Source organism: Amphiura filiformis, chromosome 10, assembly GCF_039555335.1.
Source record: "Amphiura filiformis chromosome 10, Afil_fr2py, whole genome shotgun sequence".
Lineage (NCBI taxonomy): Eukaryota > Metazoa > Echinodermata > Ophiuroidea > Amphilepidida > Amphiuridae > Amphiura > Amphiura filiformis.
The window spans coordinates 44,745,692-44,771,924 of record NC_092637.1 but is presented as its reverse complement, the minus strand read 5'-3'; the positions used below and the strand labels follow the sequence as shown (position 1 = coordinate 44,771,924).

At 37.6% G+C, this 26,233-nt stretch overlaps 2 protein-coding genes across 3 annotated transcripts in view; both read left to right on the top strand.

Annotated features, from left to right (window-relative positions):
* The window catches only part of LOC140162923 (heat shock 70 kDa protein 12A-like), a 45,826-nt gene extending 20,718 nt beyond the window's left edge, over positions 1 to 25,108 (top strand). The window contains exons 7-11 of one of the 2 annotated variants that reach the window (XM_072186236.1): positions 6,605 to 6,829; positions 7,186 to 7,378; positions 15,114 to 15,307; positions 16,775 to 16,979; positions 18,023 to 25,108. In XM_072186236.1, the coding sequence (XP_072042337.1) occupies positions 6,605 to 6,829; positions 7,186 to 7,378; positions 15,114 to 15,307; positions 16,775 to 16,979; positions 18,023 to 18,735 (1,530 nt within the window). In that variant the 3' untranslated portion in view covers positions 18,736 to 25,108. The remainder of the gene's footprint in view (positions 1 to 6,604; positions 6,830 to 7,185; positions 7,379 to 15,113; positions 15,308 to 16,774; positions 16,980 to 18,022) is intronic. The other variant, XM_072186237.1, reaches the window with a different exon arrangement.
* On the top strand, positions 10,722 to 13,605 carry LOC140162924 (uncharacterized). The gene has a single exon (XM_072186238.1). The coding sequence runs from the start codon at positions 10,822 to 10,824 to the stop codon at positions 13,051 to 13,053; it is 2,232 nt and encodes a 743-aa protein (XP_072042339.1). The 5' UTR covers positions 10,722 to 10,821; the 3' UTR covers positions 13,054 to 13,605.
* Positions 25,109 to 26,233: the final 1,125 nt, after the last annotated feature.

The following is a 26,233-nucleotide window of genomic DNA, read 5'->3' as shown; positions in this document are numbered from 1 at the left end:
AAATTCAAAATGTTGTTAAGGAACTGAAAAGAAACAAAAAGCCACAATATTCTTTTTGAGCGATTGAAGTTGGTTTAGTACTGACAGCATTTGGCACACACGAATACAAAATGTGGTCATACAAATGGATAATGCATCAGCTTAACTTACATTAGTCTTTACAATTACTGTCACATTTCTGCAAAGAACGGATTTTAAAATGAAAAATTAAAGCTATACGCTCATTTTCACCCACACCTATAGGTTGTATACAGGCCTGGGCGACGCATGAATATACGGCGAGGAACTATTTGTTTATGGGCCATCTGAAACGGCTGCTTCAAAATCACTGAAATTGACAAAGTTATAATATAATTTTAAAAAAAGTACATTTTGGGTTTTGATGCTTCAGTAAGACAATTTCTTTGCACGAAATAGCCCTGACTATTGCTTTAAGTATATTAATACAACGGCTGTCAAGGGTAGTTATTAGAAGAAGCGAGAAGCATTCAGCACCCACGCAAATGAACCCCGAATTAAGAGGCCTCATTGTTTATTTGGAAGACTGGTCAAGACCCATGTACGTGTCAGCATGCTCTCTGGAGTCGGATTCTTACAAATTACACCGATTACTCCAAATTCGCGACAGGTTCACTCGATATGTTGCAACTTGCAAGTATTTAGCCCGTTTAGTGGTGGGATTATTTTTGGGATTGAATTATGTGCCTCAGAAGTTAAATATTTCTATTGCATAACCTCATTTTCAGATTGAAGCTCGATAGCAGTCGAATCTTTATGCGCTGTGATGTGACGCACTATTAACTCTCTTCACGCGCGCGGGTGTCGACTGCAGACGACATGTTTCAATTTTTTTTTTTAATTCATAAATTTCAGAAATGTAAATTTTCCATATTTGGAATCAGCATGAAAAATGCATTAAAATGAGTACAAACAAGCCTAGTATTGGTTCAGTAGTTAGTAAGATAGCTCTTGATATTTTGAGAAAATATTTCAAAACTTCAACTTTTTCCGTTGAAGCGCATGGCTAGCACGGAGAGCAGAGAACGCCACATATACGAGGCTACGAGCGTATGCCTTCAACTCTTATAACAGCTCAACCAGCAAGTCTTTATTATATTAATATTATTAGGCTTTAGTGTGATATAGCCAAACATTATAAGCTATTCTACAAACCATCAAATTCAAAGGATACCCTACTTTATCAAGTTCCCTAAAATAACCCATCGTGATAATGTTGCCAGTCTTAGGTGGACGTAGCACAGTGTCATCGCCCCTATATCTTCATGGCAGAAAATGCCATGGTAGGTTGAATCCACAGCCACCCATGGCCATTGTGTTCCCACCTGTTTAATAGTTTTTTTTTAAATGCATAGTGGGCTGAAGGACATCCGACTAAGGCTAATGGCATTAGCCTCTGTACGGTCAGCGAGCATACATTCGCCATTGTCATCTGCTTATAGACTGCCTCTACGATAGTCTCCCACACAGCCAGTTTGTGTCAGTCGGTCTGACACTCGTCGATCCTGTATGTTCGTGATAGCCACATACAGTCTGGCCCGAGACTACCTCCACGAGGGTCTACGCTGCGCTATTTAAAATCTTGAATGTTGGTCACTTTTTCAGCTCAAGACGCAAGCTACTCTCTAAGCGCAAACTAACTAATCTTATCTGTTCAAAATATATATTCAAGTGCAAGGAACCACATCTGGTTTGTTTATACGAAATCATTTACGGGAGATATTCATCATTTTCCAACCCGGTATCCAAAGATTTATTGTCTGAATATCAATCGTGCATAGCACATTTACGTGTATCGATCCAGTGTATTCATTTCAGTGTCTCTGGTTGTATAAGGTCGTGCGTCTTGAGCTCGCCACCAAAAAAAGGTGGCGACGTTACATTTTGCCAAAGTCGACTCAAAACAAATGATAATATCTCTGTCAAGCAAGAATGTATTGTCATGCTTGTGGTCTCATTTTATTGCTAAATAAAATGCACTTTCAACCCTGTAAAAAGAAATACTTGAACTTTTTAAATACTGACACTGTGCTTCATAGAATTCAGAATGGGCAGGGTGGCGGTGGTGGGGATGTGGTGGTGGGGATGTGGTACACACAAACTCTATGGGATTGGTATTTTAGTGCGTAATTTGCTTCTGTAAAGGCTGTAAATTGGATTTGGACTCTATTTAGCATCTAAAACATTCATCCCCTTACAGCTAAACAATTCTATTAATTGTTTTTAATAATTTATGATTGGTTTAGTCTACAAAATACAAACTTTTCCATACAAAACTACCCGTTGTCATATTAAACACTGTAGTAAGTAATGCAGATGTCTTCAAAATCTAAAAGTTACTGTAAAATTTTAATTACTTATCCTATCATAGTCAAAGTATAGATTTTCTGAAGGGAAATTTGACGAGGAATCTAAATATGGACATATTTGTTCTGTATGGGTTAGGGGAAAATGTTTAGGTTCAAAATATGTTGAATTCTAAAAGAATCTAACATACTTTGGGACACCCTATATTCCGAGATTACCAAACAGCTGTGATTTTGGTTTCTTCCAAAGTCAGTTGGCTCTCCATATCCTCTAACCAAATGAATGTTGTTTACTTCTAGTTTATTACTGTAAGTTGGTAATAAGCAATGCATTGAGTGACCCATTTTTTATCAAAATCTTTTTTATTCCACCCTGTATAACTTACAGGTCACCCTGTATAATGAGTTGAAATGTATATATTTGAATTTCTTATGCCTTCAGCTTTCCAAAAATGTATACATTTGCTAGTTTAGGGTTGATGATTGTCGAGATAATCTAATTAGAAACCCGTTGGTGTAAAAGTTCATAATATTTGTCATGTAACGCTAAGGGTGGCGAGTTCAGGACACACGGCCATAATGTAATTATTAACCGAGCGATGTCGGTGTGCATAGTGTATTTAAGAAAAAAATCGAATCCGTAGACGTAGTTCTCAATGATGATCTCAATGGCCGCTGAGACTAAAATCAGCTCAATGGTGAGCCACTATCCTCTAAACAAATAAGACAAGAAACGTTTAGAGCCTACGCTAGGGAGCATTGAATGAAGAGTCCTCATTGTTTATTTGCAAGATTGATCAAGACCTACGAACGTGTCAGCATGCTCTAAGTTCATATTACACAGAGTTACGCAAAATGCGCGTTGAATTCGTTTACCCGTATCAGCAATGGGTCCATTTGGTTGGGATTATGAGACTCATGATAATGTAGTTTATTGTTCCCAAGGAAGATTAATTACTATAGCTCACACAACTATCCCAGCAAACACAAAACGTTTTCGACATCATTCGCAAAAGGTTATAACAGGTTGTCAGAAAATGTTTAAATGTCGGGTTATATAAAGGGTATATTAAGGGTATAAAACGTTTTCATAACATTAAAAAACATTTTTTGATAATCTACTGCCCAATAAACACAAAATGTTTTACAGATAACGTTTAAATGTCGGGTTATATAAAGGGTATAAAAACGTTTTAATAACATTCCAAAAACATTTTTGAAAACTTGATACAAAACATGTTTGCCCAAAATATTTGAAATAACGTATTCAAAACGTTTTCATAACCTTTATATAACCCGACATTTAAATGTTCTGAAAATGTTTTGAATATAACATTTTAAGAACATTTCTGTGTTTGCTGAGTACAAATATTTTAACATAATGTTATTTAAGTGTTGACAAAATATTTGGCAAAAAATGTTTGCGAAAATAGTTTACAATAACATTTTTAAAAACATTTTAAAAATATTGTTGTAGTGTGTTTTTATATAAAACGTTTTAAAACGTTTTCATGACCTTTATATAACCCGACATTTTAATGTTATTAAAACGTTTTTACCTAAACCAAAAGCCAAAATATAACTTATTGAAAACGTTTTTAAAACGTTTTTGTGTTTGCTGGGATAATAATAATGGACAAGTTACAGTGTTCTAGCTTTTTTTAACCTTTTCTGTGCCGGTTTAACTTTGATATATGTATTTTGTGAGGCCAAGCGATTTTTGGGACACTTTTAATAACGTTTGACTAGTGCAGTAAGGCATGTTTTAACATAGAACGTTAATAGCGAATTTAAAAATTCGCTATTAACGTTCTATGGATACCCTAGCTACCTTTGACACATTTGAAACGACACAAGTTTGTACCACCCCCCTAAGATTTGTTTTGTCTGTCATAAAAAAACCGCACGCGTTTACGCCCAAACGACTTAAACTAATCGTAGATCCATCCTTTGGGCTAATTTTCATTACTCGGTGGTCACTCGATAGTTGGCCCAACAAAAACTTGGGCCATGGATAAGTTCTGTAGATATAGTCCATTGATTAAGGTCAGTGACCATTGCTGAGGAGTTAAGAAGATAAATAAATGCCAGAAGCTATTCTATTGTGGTGGATATCCAACTTAGAGTTTTGTCAACATTTGGTTACTCATCCATAATAAAGGCAAATAATGATTATGTGTTTTTGTTATAATCAAATCACTGTCTGTACATCCATCCCAAAATCTGATTGCTATTATTATATGGGTGAATGCACAACAAAAGAATTGCCTTCTCCATAGGGCCTGTACTTTAGCAATTTTTGTTTTTATTGTTTTCGCCAGCCCATCGGGCTGGTACCTATTTCTGGGATGGTGTTTGTATGCTCAAGAGATTAATTTTTATTGGTATTGGAATGACTTTTGTTTAAAACTTTTTGTGGTTGAATATTTTTAAAAATATTTTAATTCGATTTGTAAGGAAAAGTAAGTATGTTTTGCCGTTTCAACGAACGAAAACGAGTGAGTATTACCAAAGTTATGTTTGAACTAATTATGACTTTAAAAGTTCTAGGTATAGGCCTAAATATAACAATAATAGTTAATATATAGCATCATATGGTCAGCAGAAGAAAATCTGACATCACCTATGATGTCATATCAGTGTCCTTGACCGGGGTCCTTACTCCTTGACCACTGAACAGCGTGATATCATGTTGATAACAGATCTATAGAATCAAAATCTTCATCATATCCCCGGATCATATCACAGATTCTCAACAATCTGTGATCATATGGACCATATTGATGTGAAAGTAGTTATCTATCATATCCTGTGTCGTTTTATGGATAAAAATGACTCAAAATGTTATTGATGAAATGGTTGCTATCATAAACATCAGTTTTGTCTTTTCAACGGAAAAATCCGATGCAAAATAAAGTTTTTAGGGCCTAGCTATAATATGGGCATAATTTATGCATGTAGGCCTATAATATTGAACAATGTACCCCATTTGACATGCACTTATAGATAAATAAATTGTCTTACTTTATTAATTTAATAACTTCTTTATTATAAATAAAATGACACATAACTATTTGATTCATAAAATTACATTCAACAAAATGATTGAAGAGAAAACACACAAGGCACTAGGCAGACTGTTATAGAATGGAGTATGTAAGATGCCATGTCCATAGCTTCGCAGGAGTTTCCGACTAGCAATCAACATGATCAGCACATTCAGAAAAACACAGTTTAAGAGTGAAGATTGTAGTGAGTAACCAGTCCTTTATAAATGTGCTGCGAATTAATTAAGTTATTTTAAAATAAAATGTACATGTAAGTTAACTCAAACCGGCAGTGTATTATCGAAAGCAGTGAAATCGGACATTCCTAAGCGAAGATATTGAGTTCGTAAGTTCTGGTATTACAAAATTGGAAATTGAGATATCGTGGGTAAAAAGCTGAAAAGACAAAAAAAAACAACAACAACAACAACAACAAAAAAACAAACAGACCAGAACAATTTGGAGTAATGAATTAAAAGAGTTGACATGAGATTAGGAATTAATGTTTTCTGCTGTTTCAGTGTGCATGTTCTCATCGTTGATGGTTTGGTGGACTGTCATGTAGATGTAAGCGTGATCCTAAAAATGCCTTTCACATTGACCAAAACTAATTACAAGACCTCTTATACATTGAGGCTGGCTTTCCCTTTTAAAGGGAATTTTTATTATTTTTTGTTTTTATTGGGCGAATTATTGTGTGTCCACTAGTAATGTAATGATAAAATTTTTACCCCAGTACCCTACCCGGGGGTAGGACCGGCCATCAAAGGTGACATGGGGGAGGCCACAATGATTTTCATTTCGCTCTTGTGAAATTATTCCAAGAGTTACTGACTTTTTACTTGTTATTTAGTTGAAAATAGTCATTTCCTTTTATATCATGAGAAAATTCGGTGAAAATCACATTTTTGTAGATTTAATTTTGCCTATACTTTTGTACGTAACCAGAATTTTCTAATTTTGCATGGGCGCCCTCACAGTATGACGTCATAGCGACATTATGAGTTGGTATCACTGGGAGACCAATAGCTATATAGTAGTACCAAATCTCCCCTCCCCTTCGCAGTCCATGTTAATACAAAATATGGCTCAGTAGTTAAAGTTCTAGGGTTAAATTATATAATATAGAAAGGTTGTTTATTGCGTATTATAAGCAGTTTAAACACATTTTCTCTCTTTGTAAATATAAAATCAAATGGTTATATACCGACTCATTTTTTATTTCATTCCCAGGACCTTTGTATGACGACAGAAATTGCAGCAGCCAATGGCAGGAAGCTACCAGCAATCAAAGTATTTGAGCATGCGCTGAGATTCTTCCGAGAACATGCCATTGAAGAATTATGCGACCAATCAACAGACGGGACCTTTGACCCGGATGAGATACGATGGGTGCTAACTGTTCCTGCCATATGGAAACAACCGGCTAAACAGTTTATGAGGCAGGCGGCGTATCTGGTGAGATTATTGCAAGTCTTGAAGATATTTTAAAATTTCAAACATAATCTGAACGTTTACGCAATATACTACATAGGGCCTATGGGAGTATAATTGCAGTTTATTTCAAATAGTCACGAATTAACACAATTTGAATAGACTTGAAAAATAAACAACAATAACAAAAAGGCAAAAATAAAAAAACAAAATAACAACCACAAGTGTGTCACGAAATGAAAAAAAAAATCAGAAAAAGGTCTTGAAATTTTGTGAGTTGAAAACGCGAAATAAATAACACATGTAGGGAACAATATTGTTTCTTTGCTTGATATCTTCATTTCCAATAACACACTCCGTGTTTTAATAACCATTACCAGGCCGGTATAGCATCGCATGCCTACCCAGAGCAACTCCTCATCGCTTTGGAACCAGAAGCAGCATCAATATGCATCCGAGAATTACGTATGCGGGAGTTACAACCCGAGAAGATATCACAGAGACACATATGGGTCAGAACTTCTATGCAGAAAATGGGAATGGATGTGAAAGTAGCAGAAAACATCAGAAATGGTAAACAAATTCTCTTATTCTTAAGATATCAGTTGTACTTGTTCACATTATTGCTTTCTTTCAGCTTCCGTTTGTGGTAAACTTGCATTCACTAGGATCCACAACATGTTCATTTATCAGGGTACAGTTCTTTAACCCCAATACATTTGTACATTCATTGAATGACCGTAGACATTTTGGGTACAAAAACTCATAATCTGTAACTTGAGGTCAAATTTTGCACTATGAGTTTAATTGAGTTTATTGAACTATGCCATTGGGATGAGGCCATTGTGGTCCATAGTGAATACATGTAGTGCGTGTGCACCGTTGTTCAGTATATAAACTCCTCAACAAAAGTTTGGAAAGTTTTTTCAAGCATCTGTATCTCCAATTATTTGTGACATATTCATATCGTGTTGCATATCAATGGATAGCTACAATACTCCCCTTTACAATGACACCCCCATTTGAAACAATAACATTTTTCACGGCTGAGTACACGCCTTGTAAATGTAGTGGGGTCTCAAAAAGAATTTGCCAAATTGACCATTATTCAGCAAGCTGCACTCCATGCATATCTTCACAATCTGGGACCTAATGCAATCCTCCAAGATGACACCGCTCGCCCCACATAGCCACGGTAGTCAACGACTACCTACAGAATATGGGAGTGGAGATAAAATGGCCTGCCATCAAGCCAGACCCGGTGGCCAGACCTCAACCCGATTGAACACTTGTGGGACCAGCTTGATCGTGCTGTGCGTGCCAGAGAAGCTCATTTGAGCACAGAATAATGGTAAATTTGGCAAATTCTGTTTGAGACCCCACTACATTCACAAGCCGTGAAAAATGTTATTGTTTCAAATGGGGTGTAAAGGGGAGTATTGTAGCTATCCATTGATATGCAACACGATATGAATATGTCACAAATAATTGGAGATACAGATGCTTGAAAAAGTTTCAAACTTTTGTTGATAACTATAAAACCGGATCCAACCGGACGGAACCGGCAGGCAACCGACGGTTGAGTTTTGAAGCCGTGCTTAAAGTGACTACTAGCCAATAGAAGTGTAGCATTGTGCGTTTTTTTAGTTGGTATAATTAATATCGTTTTCATATGATGCTTAACTTATGAGAAACATGAGCTTTAAGCTGGTATATTAGTGTCGTCTTGCTTTGACATGCAAGATAATTACAGTGGCGTAGGGGGGGGTAAGGGACAGCTTCTTCCCTGTGAGAAGTCTTGCCCCCTTGCTCCACATGTGGGATGCTGGCCGCCCAGATATTTAAGATTTTAGTCTTTTTGGTACTTTTTAGTCCATTTTTGATTTTTGTCAAAGTTTGACCCCTTAAACGTTGGTTTGCCTTCCCTTGCCCCCTTTTGCCCACCCTCTAAAGAAGTCCTGGCTACGCCACTGGATAATTCTAATATTGTTACCCTTGCTAGTTTTACAGAACGAAGAAACAATATAAGTACATTTCATGAAGGACACAAGATGTAGGTACTTGCACACCACAAACGAGTATAATACCGTAAAGATTCGCCTAATGGCGCATGGGCTCCCTTTCCAAAACTGGAATTTTAGGCACAAACTAAGAATACCTCCTGTAAAACTCCCACTTGCAAATAAGGACACGGACCCTTCATATTCTCGTTGGGATTTTCAGAGGAGGAAGCTCTTTATTAGGCTACGTGATATTTATACAATCCCATGTGCGCCATCAGGCGAATTATCCCCAGACACTGAAATAATGTTACGTTCACTCTGTATGCTCGACTGACATAGAATGAGTCCTTAGCGACAAACTAGCGCTGAGGGCCTGGCCGCGAAACTATCACGTGACTTCACTACGGAAGGCAATTTCAGTCGCAGAGATAATTTTATGTTTTATTCGACGAGCGAATTAAACTGCATCTTACCGCTATGACCATTATCTTGAAACCACAGTATGCAAACATTTGGTATCGAATCTGGATGAGTTCTGCTGGAAAATGGGTTTGAATTAGTATTTGGTTGATTAGTAGAAAGGTTTGTTTTTCAGATCCAATTATTCTGGTACTTTCTCAGAAATATTTCAATACCTATCAGGAATCTTAATCACTCTGTTGTGGTGTTTCTAAATGTTTGATGAAACGGCAACAATGTTTGGTCGAGATGACGATTCCAAACTTTCAGGTTGCCGGTTATTGATGAGTTGATCGTAGAGCTTGTGTAGTTTGTAAGCCTCCTCGTCTTTGTTCATGGTTTTCTGCCCCTTCTTCTGATCCAGATTGTCTCCTTCAGCCATCGTGTTGTTTTTATCTGCTTCTTGGTCTATGATTTGAGACTCCTCCAAGCCAATTACGTGATTTTTTGCTGCTACATGTTCTGCCATTGCCGATTTCTCTTGTTGATATTTTTTGTTGAGCCCTAGCTGCTAAAGCTTTTTGCACCTGTGCCGAAAAAGCGGCCTGTTTCACCAATGTATACATGTTATGTAACAGTTTTGGCCAATGTATGTTTTGAAACAGTTTTTTTTTAAAGGAATAAGATTCCTTGTATATTTCACCCAGCGCCCTCACCTTACAATACCAAAGGCAACATTTTACGCCAAACTTTTTTACACCAAATATCCAAAATATCCACTGTATCTGCAGTGGATGAATTGTAAGATACATTGAAACCGGACATTGAAACCAGGAAAGCTTCCTGCATTGCGCACAAGTTAAACTTCCTGCAGTGTACATTTATACATGTTATCATGCTATGAATAATATGTGTTGGAATATTGTCATTTGCAATTATTTACAAGTCCAACGTCAACACACCAGTTTTTTGTTACTCGAAAATGGAGCTTTTTCAAATTTTTCTTTTAATGATAGTGCTTGTTACGCACACTGTTGCAGACGATGGGGCTACACGGCTGTTTGATGTATATAGAATTGGCTTCATTATTAACTACATGCAAACTATAGATGGCGCTATTTATCCTAAATCATATTTCTTTATTTGCAAGGGTTAGGTGATTAATACCTCCATTAAAACAGCTGGAATAGGTGAAACAAGCAACAAGGAAATTTTATAAACATATTTAATCAAAAAATAAAAGGAATTATTTATATTAAAAGCTTGAAACAGTAATTTCCAGTAACTAAATAGCGCCACCAATTTTGTCATCAATAGATATATATATATATACGAAAAAGCTATAAAAATGCTATTAAAGTGAATAATTTTGTAAAAGAGGGGAAATTAAAGTTGAGAATGACTCAAAAGCATTAGCATGATATCACATTTAGCTGTTTAAGCCTAAAATTTGGTTGTACATGATGTTTTGTTTGAAAAACTAATAAATGATCCCATCAAACAACAGTGGCTACCACAGGGGATTTTACCGGTACTGTATTCTCTACACCAGGACAAACCCCATCAGAATGCTTCTTTGGACTCGCAGTAGCAAATGAACAGACCATTTCAAGAATGTCGGAAACCATTGCTAAAAACAGTACCGTTTTTGTTTACATGAAACTTGACTTTACAAATGTAAATTTCACTGATAGGTTATACTATCTGAATGATACAGGAGATGTGATAAATGCGTTGTACTGGGTTTTTGCGCGAGGAAGTACAGGTGATCTGCTGGTGAAGTCTCCCTTTGATTTTAAAACCCTGTCACTTGGATCGCTCTCTATAGGGGTAGAGGTAATTTCTGTGGATGTGAAAATTATACCAGAGGACGATACTGATTGTTTTCTCCACGGAAGTAACGACACGCAACGCTTGAATGAGATCGCAAGTTTTCTTCTAAATCTGACGTCAAGATTTCAAAGCATAGAGCAGATAGAAACTACCAAAATATGTCAAGAAAGACAAGACCCGGCGCGTTTTTTTGACCAGTATGATTTTTCTGGTATTCATACTCTGTTACAATCTTCTACTTCCTATTTCTGTTGGAAATCGAATGAACTACTCGTACCATTTCATGTTGACAGACTTTCGTGGGTGTACATTTTGCAATGGAGCGGCCTCGCTGCAGCCCTTTTCTTACCGTTTGTTGCACTCTACTGCCTGATTTGGAAAATTCCTCCGAAAGATTACAACGGAGAGACGCGATACGCATTGAACACGGACCTTGTACCTATTGGACTTCTTTATACCTTGCTTTATTGGGAACCCAAATCGAGAATCCGAAACTGCTTCTTATACTTCTGTCGATGGATGCCTATACTTTTTCTAGTCTCGTTTGTTCCGTTCTTGCCAAAAGTAATCGGGACTTACTTCTTTCAAGAACAACTCTATGAGGATCGAATAAAGGCACATGATAAAGCAGCTAAAGATTTAATAGCCAAACACCATGAACACAAATCATTAAGTCCTCCCGTACCAGTTATTTACTTCACTCTCATTCTTGATATCTGTTTCCTATATTCAGTCACAACTGTTTTACTTCATTATATCTACATTACCTATAAGTCAGAAAAGGGCAAGATAAAACAGGATTCGCCAAACGTACCGCTAATATTTTTCGTAATAGCTAAGATACTACCACGACAGTTCAAATATTTATATAGAACATGTAGAAGCGTGGATGAAAACCCTGCTAGTTGGAAAAACATGTACGATCGATCGAAAACATTACTTAAAATAGCATGGTATCCAAAATTATTTTGGGAGGTCGTGAAAAATGCAATACGCAGCTATTTGGATACGGTGTTTTCATTTTGCATATACCCACGAGGTGACACAGACCCTAGGGTATGTGGTGGTGGTTTGCGTTCCAAAATAGCCACATGCTTCTGGTTCCCGATCTGGATCATCACTGCCATATTATTGGGCGCATTAACAATCGTTCTAATCATTACAACATGGATAGTTGCTGCTATACCCTGTTCTTGGTGCTTATCTTTTATATCCTTCACTTTTATTGATGGAGAGAGCGAACGTATGATGCTTTTCCGATTAATCCTGCTTTTATTGGGCGTTGTCGGTGCCTTGACGTTTGGGATCATAGTTTTAGCTCTGAACATCGTTTATGCGGTCGAAATCATTGGGTACACTTTCATAGGTTTAGTCATTAACTCGTCGTTTCTCTTACCATATTGCTCTATTGTGGTAACCGTATTGGGTTATTTGATTTATTCAGTATGTAGCCTTTATGACGATTATCATAAAATGTATCACAGCATATTCGAGTTAGCTATCAAAGTAGATGCTAACAATGATGATGATGATGAAAATCGCGCGAAACTCATCATCATGCAGAATGATGACATACCTACCATAAGTTCCGATTTGTTCTGGAAGCTTGTTGATCGATACAAGCCATTAGGTGAAGCCGTTACCAAACTGGTAGTAGGCAGGATTATTCCAATGCTTGTGGTAGGAATAGCAGTGTTTATGATTTTGAACAAGGTCGACAACTTAAAAAGTCTGTCTGAAACAGTTAATTTATTATCATTTGTTTTCATCACCGGAGCTATCCCAACTATTTGGTACCTGGTTCAAAATCCATCCTCCCAAATCTGCCAAAATGCGGCTCTTTTATGTCAGATGAAATTAGACATGGAAGAGTACACAAAAACGGGGAATTTGAAAAAGCGAGAAACAGACACAGAAACAGAAGAAACCAATTCGTCACGAAACAATTACGACAACGAAAATAATGTTGTCGTCAATATACCAATTGATTCAGAATCGAACCAAGTCATTTGAATTTTGACATTTTTTACTAATGTAATAATTATAGTTGAACTTTTTCTACATGTATGACCATAAGCTATTCAAGCCAGACGTGATATTTGAAATAGGCCCTACTGCTGATTGTTTTCATAATCTGCCGGCCTGTATCATGTAAATCATGCAAAAATATTTTTGGACACGTTTTAGCAAGTTCAATCATTGAAATTATTTTAGTGGTCATGGCCTGCAAACTTATCATGCTTAAGAAGTATTTTTTACACACACATTTTCTTTTCAAATTTTGTAAGAGAAAGGTGGTGAAACGTTTTGTACTTTTTTCAATACTGAAAGTGTCGTAATGGACAGATAAAGCATTATTTTTAGCTCATCATAATATAATGCAGTATGCAGAGCTATTGTTATTATATACAGAGCTATGCAGAATACTAATGGTATTGTGATAGTAGCAAATTATATCTGTTTGTGTTTAAAATTTTATGTAATGTTTGTGTATCTACCTCAAAAGTTTTTTTACACACCCTGTATACATATAGTCTTGTAGTGTTAAACAGTATGATTCTTCGAGAATGTAATTTGAAATGAAATATGAACATAAACTCGGGCAATAAAATATGATTAGCATTTCGTGTTCTTGTTTGTTTCTTTTGTGTATACAGACCCAATTTTGCGCGCTATGTACCTAAACCAGCCGCTCGTATATAAAATCTAGTCGTTATAAAATGCAATTTACGATTAAAGAAAACTGTACAAACAACCGTTACCTTGCTTATTCTCAATATCTGATCGGGGAGTCACTCCGTATACCTGCACTATAAGTGCTTCCCTCAATCAAGGCCCCCTTTCAAGAACTTCGTCCGTTCCGGAGACCCCCATCGTGTAATGTGCCGTTCCCGTTCCAGAGCCCTTTGGCTCCAAATGCGTAGCTTCAAATTTGAGCTCCAAATACGTATTTCTGAGAATTTTTCGCCCAAATGGCACTGAACGAAGCTCGCGTTTTTAGTACTAGAAATCCTATTTCATGTATTTTTTATGTCCGGATCCAGCATTTTTGAAATCTACCAAACAATTATTGGTACCCCATCCCGGGATTCTAATATGTGACTTGTGATAACTTACCGTACCAGATTATCTTTGGATCGTCCGGGACCGTTGGATACTTGATGTTGGATGGATGAGGATGTAAGGCTGCAACTGACGACAACGATAGACAACGATAAAACAACTACGACCTTTTCTTTTGAGGCACCGTTTATTTTACGTGGTCCCCCAATTCAACTAACTTTAATTTTGGTAATTTTGATAGGGGTATGCGGCGCTCACCGTATAAACTGTGTGCATATCGCAATTCGTCTTACGCCTTGTTTGTTCGTCCTAGCTGTGTGAAGTTACGCCAATATTCATGATAATAATACGATCGGCGATCTAATACACGCATTGTAGGCACTGGAATGAAATAGCAATTTTCTTCGTTTTACTTCATTTGTTTGGTTCAAAATTAAAAGTGGACAATGTGATCATTGAAAACTAACATTTAAATAGGAATCTGTCATGGCTTTAAGATGTGTATGTACTCTGCTCTTGAAGGAGGGTGCACCATTGTCAGATGTGTCTCCGACTACTCCATCTGTCCATCTGGTAGGCTATTCCATACGTGAACTTCAGTGTGGATGAAGGTCCTGCCAGTAGATATGGTTTTAGAAACGGGTACTGTGAGAGCATTGCAAGGCATGGACAAGATGGAGCGGGTACTTCCGACTTCAAAGGGCTTTGGTACCGGGCTTTGGTAGCATTGCCTTCAGATCTGGTGGGCACAAGCTGGTGTGCTTTTGTAGAGTACTATTGCTGCATGCAGCCACTTGACGTCTTTGATGGAGAGATGTAATGTTTAGCTCTGTACTTGCTTCCTATTTGCTCACGCTTAGGATTCAAAGGGCATTCCTCTTGAAAGAGTCTAGTAATCCGAGAGTGGTGTTATCTACTAGAAGAAGTTGATTGTGTATTAATGTCTGTCTTATACATTGTACATGTCACAGCCTACTCATTCCAACCTAAACTGTATCCTTTTCATTCAGGTACGAGATACATGGTGGTAGACTGTGGCGGCGGTACCGTTGATATCACCGTCCATGAAGTAGAAGATGAAGGCGGGACCCTTAAGGAACTCTATAAGGCAACAGGTGGAGCATGTGGCTCAGTCAATATTGATATAGCCTTCGAGAAGCTTCTTGTTGAAATATTTGGACAGGAGTATATTGACGAGTACAAGGTATGTATAACAAATCAAATCAAATCAAATCAAATCAAATTTATTTCCATGTCATATTACAAACATAAACATTAGTCAGTACATTGGTTAAATTATATTATATTAATGAAGAATGAGACAAAAATAGTACAAGTTATTTTTTTATCATGACATGGAGGAGCCGTTCGAAAGGCCAAAAGGCCAGCAGTGAACGACCCCCTTACTTACGCTACGTTACGTTACGTTACGTTACGTTACATTACCTTACATTACATTATAAATTAATTCTGCAACAAACACGAGAAAAAAGATAATACCTTAAGCCTAATAAAGAGTGATATCGCTGATTATAATCAACCAATCAACTGAAAATGCAATATTATAAACATGAAAATAAAAAGCATGGACCCGCGAAATATACTAAGTACTTTCCCTGACTATTAAATCTAGTAAGACATGATAATAGCATTTCGAAAGTGTGATTTGAACATATTAAGAGATTTAAGAGTTTTGGCATCAGAAGAAAGTTTATTCCAATGAATAGGGCCAGTGGTTCTGACACCTTTGGATGAAAAAGTGGTTTTATTTCTAACCAGTTGGTAATTATTGATATATCTAGTACTGTAATTATGAATGTTTTGCATTAGATTGAAATAGCTACTGAATATAGATGGAAGCATTCCCATGGAATACTTACACATAAATACACATAGATAAAATTTGTACATGTCCTGTATTTTAAACTATCACTATCGGAATAAAGGAATCGTGCGAGTGTTCCGTCCTGAGAAGGAGATCGACCGAGTGGAAACAGCCCTTCCGATATGTATAGTATGGAACTACGCTTTTGAGCAAGACTACACAGGAAATGCTGCCACCATAAGACATTACGATTAAGGATTTCGGATAAGGATTAGGCATGTAGGGTCAGGGCTGGGAATAGTATTAGGATGATAGTGTTGGTATCCCGGGGTTGCTATGAAGAGACATGGTGATGTTCAGGGTTAGGGTGGCGACCACGGCTCCAAAGTTGCCCCCGCTTCAGTTTGCCCTGTAACGATTCATATCTCCTGTAATTCTGATTTTGAGCGAAGAAAATACATGTTTTTTTTTTATAACTTTTGCACTAAATTGTGCAAAAATGAAACACTTTAAAAAAGGCATACTTTACTAACGATTGACTTTCCCGATCTGTTTTGGTGTTGGTTGAGTATTATCTAAGATTAGTCATATGATGCGGTCCTGTAGCTCGGGAGAGAAGCTCAGCGAATTGGTAATCACCACAGCACCAATGCTATACATAAGCCGCTATTTTATACCAACTAATTGAAAGTACATTGCAGTTTTCGTGGAGTTCCTTACAACAAAATTGACGTAAGGTGGGTTAGAACTTCGATGACAAAGAGAACTTTGATGTGAAGGGGTTCTCTCTTTTCTACGTCCAGCCAATATAAAACCAACTTACGCACACTCATATTTCTCTTACAGATAAGGAGACCAGCGGGATGGGTAGATTTAATGATCGCATTCGAGGCCCGCAAACGTAACGCAAATCCTTGGAAGAACAATCCACTCAACGTCTCTTTACCGTTCTCATTCATCGACTATTATAAGAAGTACACCAATGGTTTGTCGACGGTTGAGGAAGAGGTGGTCAGATATGATAACAGGGACGTCGGTTGGTCGGCACAAGGTATTTAAATTGAAGTTTACACTAACTTGATCAGCACCAAATTGGCGGGCCTCATTACATTGCGAATTGATATCAATTTTCCTTAAAGTTAAACTTGAAATGATATACATGTTATGTCTTATAAACTTAAACAAATAGGGCAATGGGGGTCTATTTTTTCAGACGTAGTAATATAAACCCAATTGATTCCCGTCTAGTTGGTGCTGATCAAACCTATATATCGTCAGCCTACTAGTTCATGAGTTACGCTAATTGAGAACAAACAACAAAGAACAAAATATGGTTCAAACATGCATTTAAAAATATTTATTCACCAATCTTTGCACAAGAACAAATGATAATAATATAAATTAAAGAGAATAATCCGAAATAATTAAGGTGATTACGTAACTGATGCATGCTTGAACCAACATTTTGTAAATATGGTAGTAGGGTGACGATATGCAGCAACGGATATACCCACAATGAGTTGTGACGATCCTAGGTGTTGACACGTAGATCGGGCTCTATAAAATGTTAATACATGCACCTGGATACGACCATTGAATTCCCAATCTGAATTCAGTACCATCTACACAGAGGAGCTGCTGCTCTGATATATTTGTAAGACAAACTATTCTAAATGAAATAATCCTACAATTATTGTAACACTACCGATGGCGCTTTTTGTCGTACCCTAGAGATGTAATAAATTGTATCAAGCATAACAAGAACATTTGAATAATCCTATCGATTTTTTAAATTCAAGTATTAAGAAAGATAGCGTCATGCAAATGTTCAGGGTACGCTCTCGATGCATGCCTATCGGGACACCGATAGATGCTATCGGTGCATGCCTATCGGCCATTGATAGACGATATTGGTACATGCCTATCGGTCACCGATAGACGCTATTGGTGCATGCCTATCGGCCACCGATAGACGCTATCGGTCCATGCCTAACCAGCACCGATTGCGCCATAGGCCCAAACTATACGTGGTGCCTAACCTTATACATTTTTTACCGACTTTGCAAATTGTGATTTTGCCTTCTATTATTCGAGTTTCAGGAATGTTACGCTTTACGCCAGAGGGCATGAAGGAGCTGTTCAAACCTACCATCTCAGAGGTCATCAAGCATGTGGAAGACATTCTCAACAAAGACGATTTAGTCGGAGTCTCCTATCTCTTCCTGGCAGGTGGGTTCGCCCAATCCCCGATCTTGCAATCAGAAATGAGGAAGAAATTCAACAGTAGACTCCGTGTTGTAATACCGTGTGACGTCGGCATGACCATCCTCAAGGGTGCGGTCATGTTTGGCTTAGATCCCACATCTATTCGTGTGCGAAGATCAAGGCTTACTTACGGAGTCGGAGTCCTGAATAAGTTTGATCCGCAAAAACACCCGAAGGAGAAGTATGTGATGAAGGATACACGGGAGTGGTGTAAAGATGTGTTTGAAACATTCGTGAAAGTTGATGAAGCAGTTGCTATTGGTGATAAGGTCACGAGGTGTTACACCCCAGCAAGACCTAACCAAAAGAAACTCGTAATTAATATATACAGTAGTACAAGCCAGCAGGTCAACTTTGTCACAGAGGAGCAGGTGACGAAATGTGGCGCATTGCGGATTGATGTGACGGACTCGGACCTACCGAGACAAAGACGTAAACTGCACGTTAGTATGCAATATGGTGAGACTGAAATCAAAGTCAGTGCAGTTGATGAAACGACTGGGAAATGCGTTCATGCGACGATAGACTTTCTCAACAAGTAGAAGTTTGGGAATGGGGATAATGTGTGTATTGTATTGAGATAAAAACAGTAATATTGTATAATATTTAACTAAGAATGTGCAAATTGTGGTGTTTTTAATAAATATTGAGCAGGCCTAACTTGAGTGAAAAATACAGGAATACCCTGGTTGCCTAGGCCCACGATCTACTGGGTGTAGGCCTAGGCCTAAATGGATTTATGTTGTGTGTTACTGTGCTCATAATTGAAAGATGTCGCATAAACATGATAAAGGTTTATTTTCATTTGATCTTGATTACGTTGAAAGGCCTGTCATGTATAACTGTAGATGAGGAAATAGGTCCTAGTTTACAAACAATGAACGTTTATGAGTGCTGTGGTAATAGATGACACGACTACCGGGACTGGGTAAGAGAAGAAACCAAAAGATCGATGACGTCCTATAAACGAAACTAGTTTCGTTTAGGGGGAGGGGTGAAAATACTCGATTACGTTTGTACAAAAACATCGGTCTGAAAAATGTGTCATTATTATTATTAGGTCAAAATTTTCTGGCAGGGAGGGAGGGGGTCGGCTGAGAACCGAAACTAGTTACGTTTATAGGACGTCATCGATCTTTTGGTTTGTTCCCTAATTAATGATAAGATCTATTCAATGGGGTGGTAGATTTACCACTTATCGATTACTGTAGGAAAGTCAACCTTGTGTTTAAAATGGATGAGGTGTTTAGTGAAGGAGGCTGGTCGAGTGCAGATCCGTCGGAACACGCTTTTCAATACGAAATAAATGCTAACCTCATCATCCAAGCAGCAAAGTTCATTTCCCATTGAAAAAGCGTTATCCGAGGGATCTACGCCAGTCGACCATTCTGGAATTAGGTATGGGACCAAAATACACGCTGATTCGAAGTTTGAACGCCAAGTTGATGTAGGCAGCAAAGACCTAATTGAATGTCACGTGATAATCCTTGAATCAAATTGTGTGTAATAAAATATAAGCGACCTAAGTTCTGATCCGGGGTTTTGAGTACAGTAGTACGCAAAGTAAATATCAGAAGAGCTGATTGTACGAGAGGATTAGTCATGTTAGTGGTAATTATAGGCGTACTGTTTCATTATTAAAACGTCAGTAATTAATTTTACGTGTCATAATATTATCTTGTATTCCATAAACCACTGAAATAACGTTGCTATCAGATTTATCACATTGTAGCATATTGAAATACTGTACTTGTAACGACATAATATATCAAAACGGACTAGTGTGAAATACTTTGGTAAAATTTACCAGCCATTTAACAAGCATACAGTACCGTAAATATTCGCCTAATAGCGCACAGAAACATGGAGTCCTTGCCCTACGGTAAATTTCACGTACAAATAGAGACCGTGTCCTCATTTGCTGGTGGGATTTTTTTAACGGGAAGGCACTTTTAGTTCGTGGCTAAAGTACCAGTTATGCCAAGGGAGCCCATATATGCGCCATTAGGCGAATCTTTACGGTATGTTACTTAACTATAAAGGTTCTTCAGTCGAGATGAGATGGGACCTATATATGCCCTATCAACAATTGTAACAACTTATGTGCCTTAGTTTTTAACTACCGTTTCAGTTGGTGGTATCGTGACTGAGCCCTATGAGCAACACGCATAGGCCCGTCACTTACAAAACATAATGATTAAGTTGTCAGCTGGAAACATCTTAGCTGTGTTATTGTCTGTCCCTTGTACTATTTTTACGTCGCTGTCTCTTTATCTCCCTCCGATTTGTCCTCTATCCCTGACATGATTCGATATATCGAGCCTATATATGTCTCCTTGTCTGTGTGTGTCTCCCCATCATCTGCTTTCTTCGTTCTTCTGTTACTAGGCCCACCATTCCTCCCTCCCTTCCTCCATAATGCTCTTCATCTTCCTCTCTCCATTCTATAAAGGGTACGACGTAACAAGCTGATTACCTCGAGCTACGTAATGACTTCAATCTTGTGTGTAATTCGTTATGATTTCTGCATACTGACGAATGCCACATTGCTATAAACCGCTCATATATAGCCACCGTGAAATCACTTACGCGATTCGCCGAGCGCGGGAAGCGACTATGGTGGAAATGGCTTTATACTGCCGAATACCACATTACTATAAACCGCCCATATATAGCCACCGTGAAGTGCCTTATGCGACTCGCCGAGCGCTGGAAGCGACCATGGTGGAAATGACTTTGTACTGCCGAATACCAAATTACTATAAACCGCCCCATATATAGCCACCATGAAGTGCCTTATGCGACTCGCCGAGCGCGGGAAGTGACCATGGTGGAAATGGTTTCAATCTGCATGCAAAAATCGATAAACTCGCCCTCAATAGTCGGTATGATACAAAGGGTTGGTTTATAGTTAGGTGGTGTTCGTCTGTATGTGAACTTGAAAATAACGATATCACCGAAACCTTATGGCATGGATTCGATGCCTAGGCATGTGTAAATATTATTTGAATGATATTGAATCAACCAGGTACGAAAAAAATATATGGAAATTTGTATTCACCAGACGTTCATTCCTTCGTTAAAGAATCATTTAACATACATTAGTAGAATATAATCCAGCTATGTCGTCATAGTGGCAAACATTTAACTTCGGTGCACGTCGTAATCATTATATTAAACTGTTATCTGTGGCAACTATTATAGATAGTCTTTATATTTTATCAAGCGCCTATGAGCATATCAACGTATTATAATAGTTGTGCTGTCTTAGTTCAAGCAGGGACTGTGTATGAAGGGACTCGAAACGGAATATTGATAGCTATTGTCAAGCTATTGTTATCGGATTATGTTTTACGACCTTCGATACCATGCAAGGCGTGATATTTGATTTCTTATTATTTACTCATGTTGCCCTACAAAATGCCAAAAACACATCAAAATATTCCACTTTTTTCTAAAGTTATGTCAAATTGTGTCAAATGTCTAATCCTCTACTACCATTGACTACAATATTTCCTCAACTGAGGATAATTTGTAAACCAGCAACTCGCATAGTACAATGAGTGGAAACCGTTTCTAGTCCCTTCATACACGGATGGTTCAAGTACCATTAGGTGACGAAAAAAACCCTACGGCCTCGACCGACCCAGATATTACATTTTCAGGCGTGTTTTTTTGGCAAGAGTGGATTGGTTTTTACTGGAAAAAATTATAGCGTTTTTTTTGTAGGTCATTTGCAAAAAAATATTAACTCAAAACGTTCGATCGAACTTTAAAGGTCCCCGTAGATCAACTTTTTTGGTCACCTTATAGAGAACTCTCCCAAATTTGATGCATAGTCACCAAACGTTTTTTGACGGTCACACGAATTGCAAGCAAATGTCAAATTAAATGTAGCATTTACGTATAATGAGGGTTCAAAAATGTGGACATTAGAATTTTTTCGCTGGAGTGAGCATTTGTGATGTGTGGGGATGTATGGGGTGTGGTGGCGAATGCGTGATTTCGTTGACTTACTAAATGGCCTAGTGGCAGCGCTGATTTCCCATCCTTTTTTCTCAAAAGGGAGCTATATAATAAATTGATACTTATTTCATTACATACAATTAGTCTATTTTCCTTGCTCAAACATTTGGCGATTTTCTACCAAATTAGAATGCTATAAAATGCCTGACTTGTATAACTGTTATTTCATACTATTAGTTTTTCAACAAGTTTAAATGTTGATGTATTGAATATTAGTACTACAACTCTACAATATGTGGGCGATTATAAATATTATTTTATCACATTGAATGTGTAGTTATATTTGTGTCATATTTTAGTAATTCCAATGTTTATTGCAATTTGTATTTATTCAGACATTTGTACCCAGGGGGGTCACTCCCATTGTGGCATGTACACCATCCGCGATGAAAACGCGTAAAAAGGGTCGGTTTTTCGTGGGTAGGCACGATACACGCGTATCGTGTTTAGGGTGTCAAAAACAAGAAAAATGGGGAAAAAGGGTAGCAAAATTGCAATTTCTAAATACACGGAAATGAAATTTAGGGTATGAAATTTGATGTAAGGAATAAAATCCCTGTTTAGGGTATCGTTTTAGCCAAGGGTTAAATCCTTGTTTAGGGTGCTTTTCAAAAGTTGATTATCGCGGATGGTGTATAGGCCACAATGGGAGTGACCCCCCGGGCTTTTGTACAACCATTATTACTGTATATGTTATTTCTTTTTAATGTGTAGTGTCATTATTTGGCATTAATTGTTGTATTTTATATAAGTATACACATGCCCGTACGCAGGATTTATTTTATTAATTATTAATGTGGACCCTTTTCATGCAGTTGGAATGAAAAGTGCGATTGCGCAGATTTTGTGGACTTAATTAAACCCCTAAAAATTGCCCCTTTTTGGACTTTTTGAATGCCCTTTCACCAAAAAGTGGACATTGAGTCAATAATTTTTCTCCCACTTTTTGACCTTTTCATTGAAAAAAAGCAAAACGGGGGACCTTTGGAGTAAATAAGACCATTATCAGTGGCACATCCACAGCTTTGTCACCATTAGTAAATCAGTTTGTACCCGACCCATACTCACATATCAAGAATCAAAAGACCTGTTGCAATAGAAAGTTAGAGACCCATTCAGTGATTCCAGCGCAAGTGAAATATTTGGCAAAAAAATGAAGAAAACAGCAGTATCGACGAATTTAAAGCCCCCTTCAAATTCATGTAGCTAATTTATACACAATCCGTATATAAATTAACGATTCATGTAAATGCCTTATTTTGTCTTAAATACACAGCTTTCGGCAGAACCACTAGCAGGCTATGTTAGCACATCTATGATAATGACAAAGGTGCCAAAATCTGAATTTTGATGATACAATCATCCGGGTGAGCAAATCACTGAATGGGCCTTTAAGAGCAATGGCCTATTCTAGTTGAAATCCATACACCCTGTGGAAGACATGACCTTAATCTTCCAAACAGAGAGTGTGTATTTCAAATGAGATTACATGAAATGTACACCCCCGTGTGGGCGATTGGTTTAATTGGAACAGCTATATGTTTGAATGCCCCATATTGCTACTTATATAAAATAATTGTGTTACTTTTCACCACACTGTTGCTGAGAACAAGGTCCTAAAACTCCTACTACCCTTAACAGACTTCTTTGTCCCACCTTATAAGTGTATATTATTAACAGTGGCATAGCTAGGAGTTATGCCGCCTGGAGCAAGGAAACAAAATGGCGGTTCTCCAAAACGGAAATGACTAATTGTTGACCCAATTTTCTTTTTTGCCCAAGAGCGCCCGAGAATCTAAAAAGTGGGGGTAATAAAAAATAATTCAAGGCACGTTTAACATAGACAGCAATACGCCTGACACTAATACATAGACGGGTATGGCAAGGATATTGCACAACAGAAAAACCTGGTTTTTCGAATTCGATTGTCATAGTTTTTCGAAAAACCAGGTTTCTCGGTCGAGAAACCTGGTTTATCAAAAACTGTGACAATCGAATTCGAAAAAACCAAGTTTATCAAAAACACTATGACAATCAAATTGAAAAACCAAGTTTATCGGCGAAAAACCAGGTTTCTCGGTCGATAAATTGGTTTATCAAAAACTATGACAATCAAATTCGAAAAACCTGGTTTTTCGATTGAAAAACCAGGTTTCTCAAAAAAACCAAAAAACTATGACAATCGAAATGAAAAACCAAGTTCATCGGCGAAAAAACAAGTTTCTTCGTCAATAAGTATGACAATCAAATTCGAAAAAACCTGGTTTTCGATTGAAAAACCAGGTTGATCAAATCGAAAAACCAAGTTTATCGATTCGATCGTCATAGTTTTTGATAAACCTGGTTTATCAGCCGAAAAACCAAGTTTATCAAAAAAATCTGACAATCGAATTGATAAAACTGATTTTTCGATTTGAAACCCCTGTTTTTTTCGATCGACAAACCAGGTTTTGTGATTGAAAAACCAGGTTTATCGACAGAAAAAACAGGTTTTTCTGTTCTGTTGTTCAATATACTTGCCATAGATGGGACGGGGCACATACCACCGTTTCCCAAACTGAAGAGCAACAACAAGTGGCTATTTTATTTATTTTTAAAAGTTTGGTTCTATTTTTCGTCAACCCGTTTTATTTTATCCATCAATATTTTGACGCCCCCCCCAAATGTGGCGCCCTGGGCACGTGCCCCCCCGCACACTCGCTATGCCACTGATTATTTAATATTCAGACAGCTGTAATATATAACAAGAGTAGGACATAAAATAAATATCACTATAAATAAAACCAACATGGATGGCATCTTATTTGACTGATTTTATTTCACCGTGTCTCTCTCTTTCTAATGTACACCTGCAAAGCAAGATTATCATACATTCATATTTTTGATGAGAAAATAAACTAGATATAATATAATCCTATGCACACCAGAGGCTAAATAATAAAGCAAGTTGTTTCAGGTAGACTTCTTCCAATTTTCTACACTTATTTTTGGTGTGATGTGATACCGGTAATTAAAAATGAACTTATTATGCCCAAAATGTTTTAACATTTTGGGCATAATAAGTTCATTTTTAAAAAACATTAAAAAATCTTATTGATTATATTGGGGGAGGGGGGAGGCGGCATAACAAAGCTATAATTCGCTACTCTCTCTGATTATTAGTCTAACAGCCCAAAATAGTTTTTGTATTTTACCGGAACACAGTGTCATCGCCCCGATATCTCCATGGTAGAAATCGCCATGGTAGGTTGAATCCACAGCAACGAAAGGTCATTTTATTCCGACCTTATGAGATGCATATAATTAGCCAAGTGACCTGACTAAGGCTACTGACAATAGCCGGGGTAATTGATTTCTCGCTGTGTGAGTAAGCTTGTATACGACATTGCGGTCAATAGTCATACTGCCTCCACTGGAGTAGTGAGTACAGATTATAGCCTGCGCGCTGTAGTCCATACAGGACCAACGCAATATAAAATTAGCGATTTTGGTCAGATTTTGAGTTCAAGACTCACGGCCGTTTCTCAAAGCGCAAACTAACGACTATCATATCTGTTCAACACGTATTTTCAAGTGTATGAGACCAGATCTGGTTTCTTGAGACGAAATCATTTACGGGAGATATTCATCATTTTCTAACCCGGTATCCGAAGATTTTCGTCTGATATCAAAATCGTGCATAGCAATTCACGTGTATCGATCCCGTGTATTCATTTTAGTGTCTCTGCTGCACCAAATAATTATTAGCCAGGCGATGTCGGTGTGCGGAACTCATTAGGGTTAATGGCGCATTGATTTAGTGGTATGCTCCCTCGTTAGAGGTTTGCGTTCCAAAACGACCACGTGTTTCTGGTTCGCGATCTGGATCATACCACAATCACAATATTGGGCGCATTTATACAATTCGCGAAGTCCTTGAAATTTGATACTTACATTGTAAGAAAACATGCATAATTGCATGTTTTTGGCCCATATCCCGTCAAATTGCAAAACTATTAAAATTTGACTTTTATT

Coding starts and splice junctions, on each gene's coding strand:
- LOC140162924 (XM_072186238.1), top strand. CDS start 10,822: ATGTCGGAAACCATTGCTAAAAACAGTACCGTTTTTGTTTACATGAAA.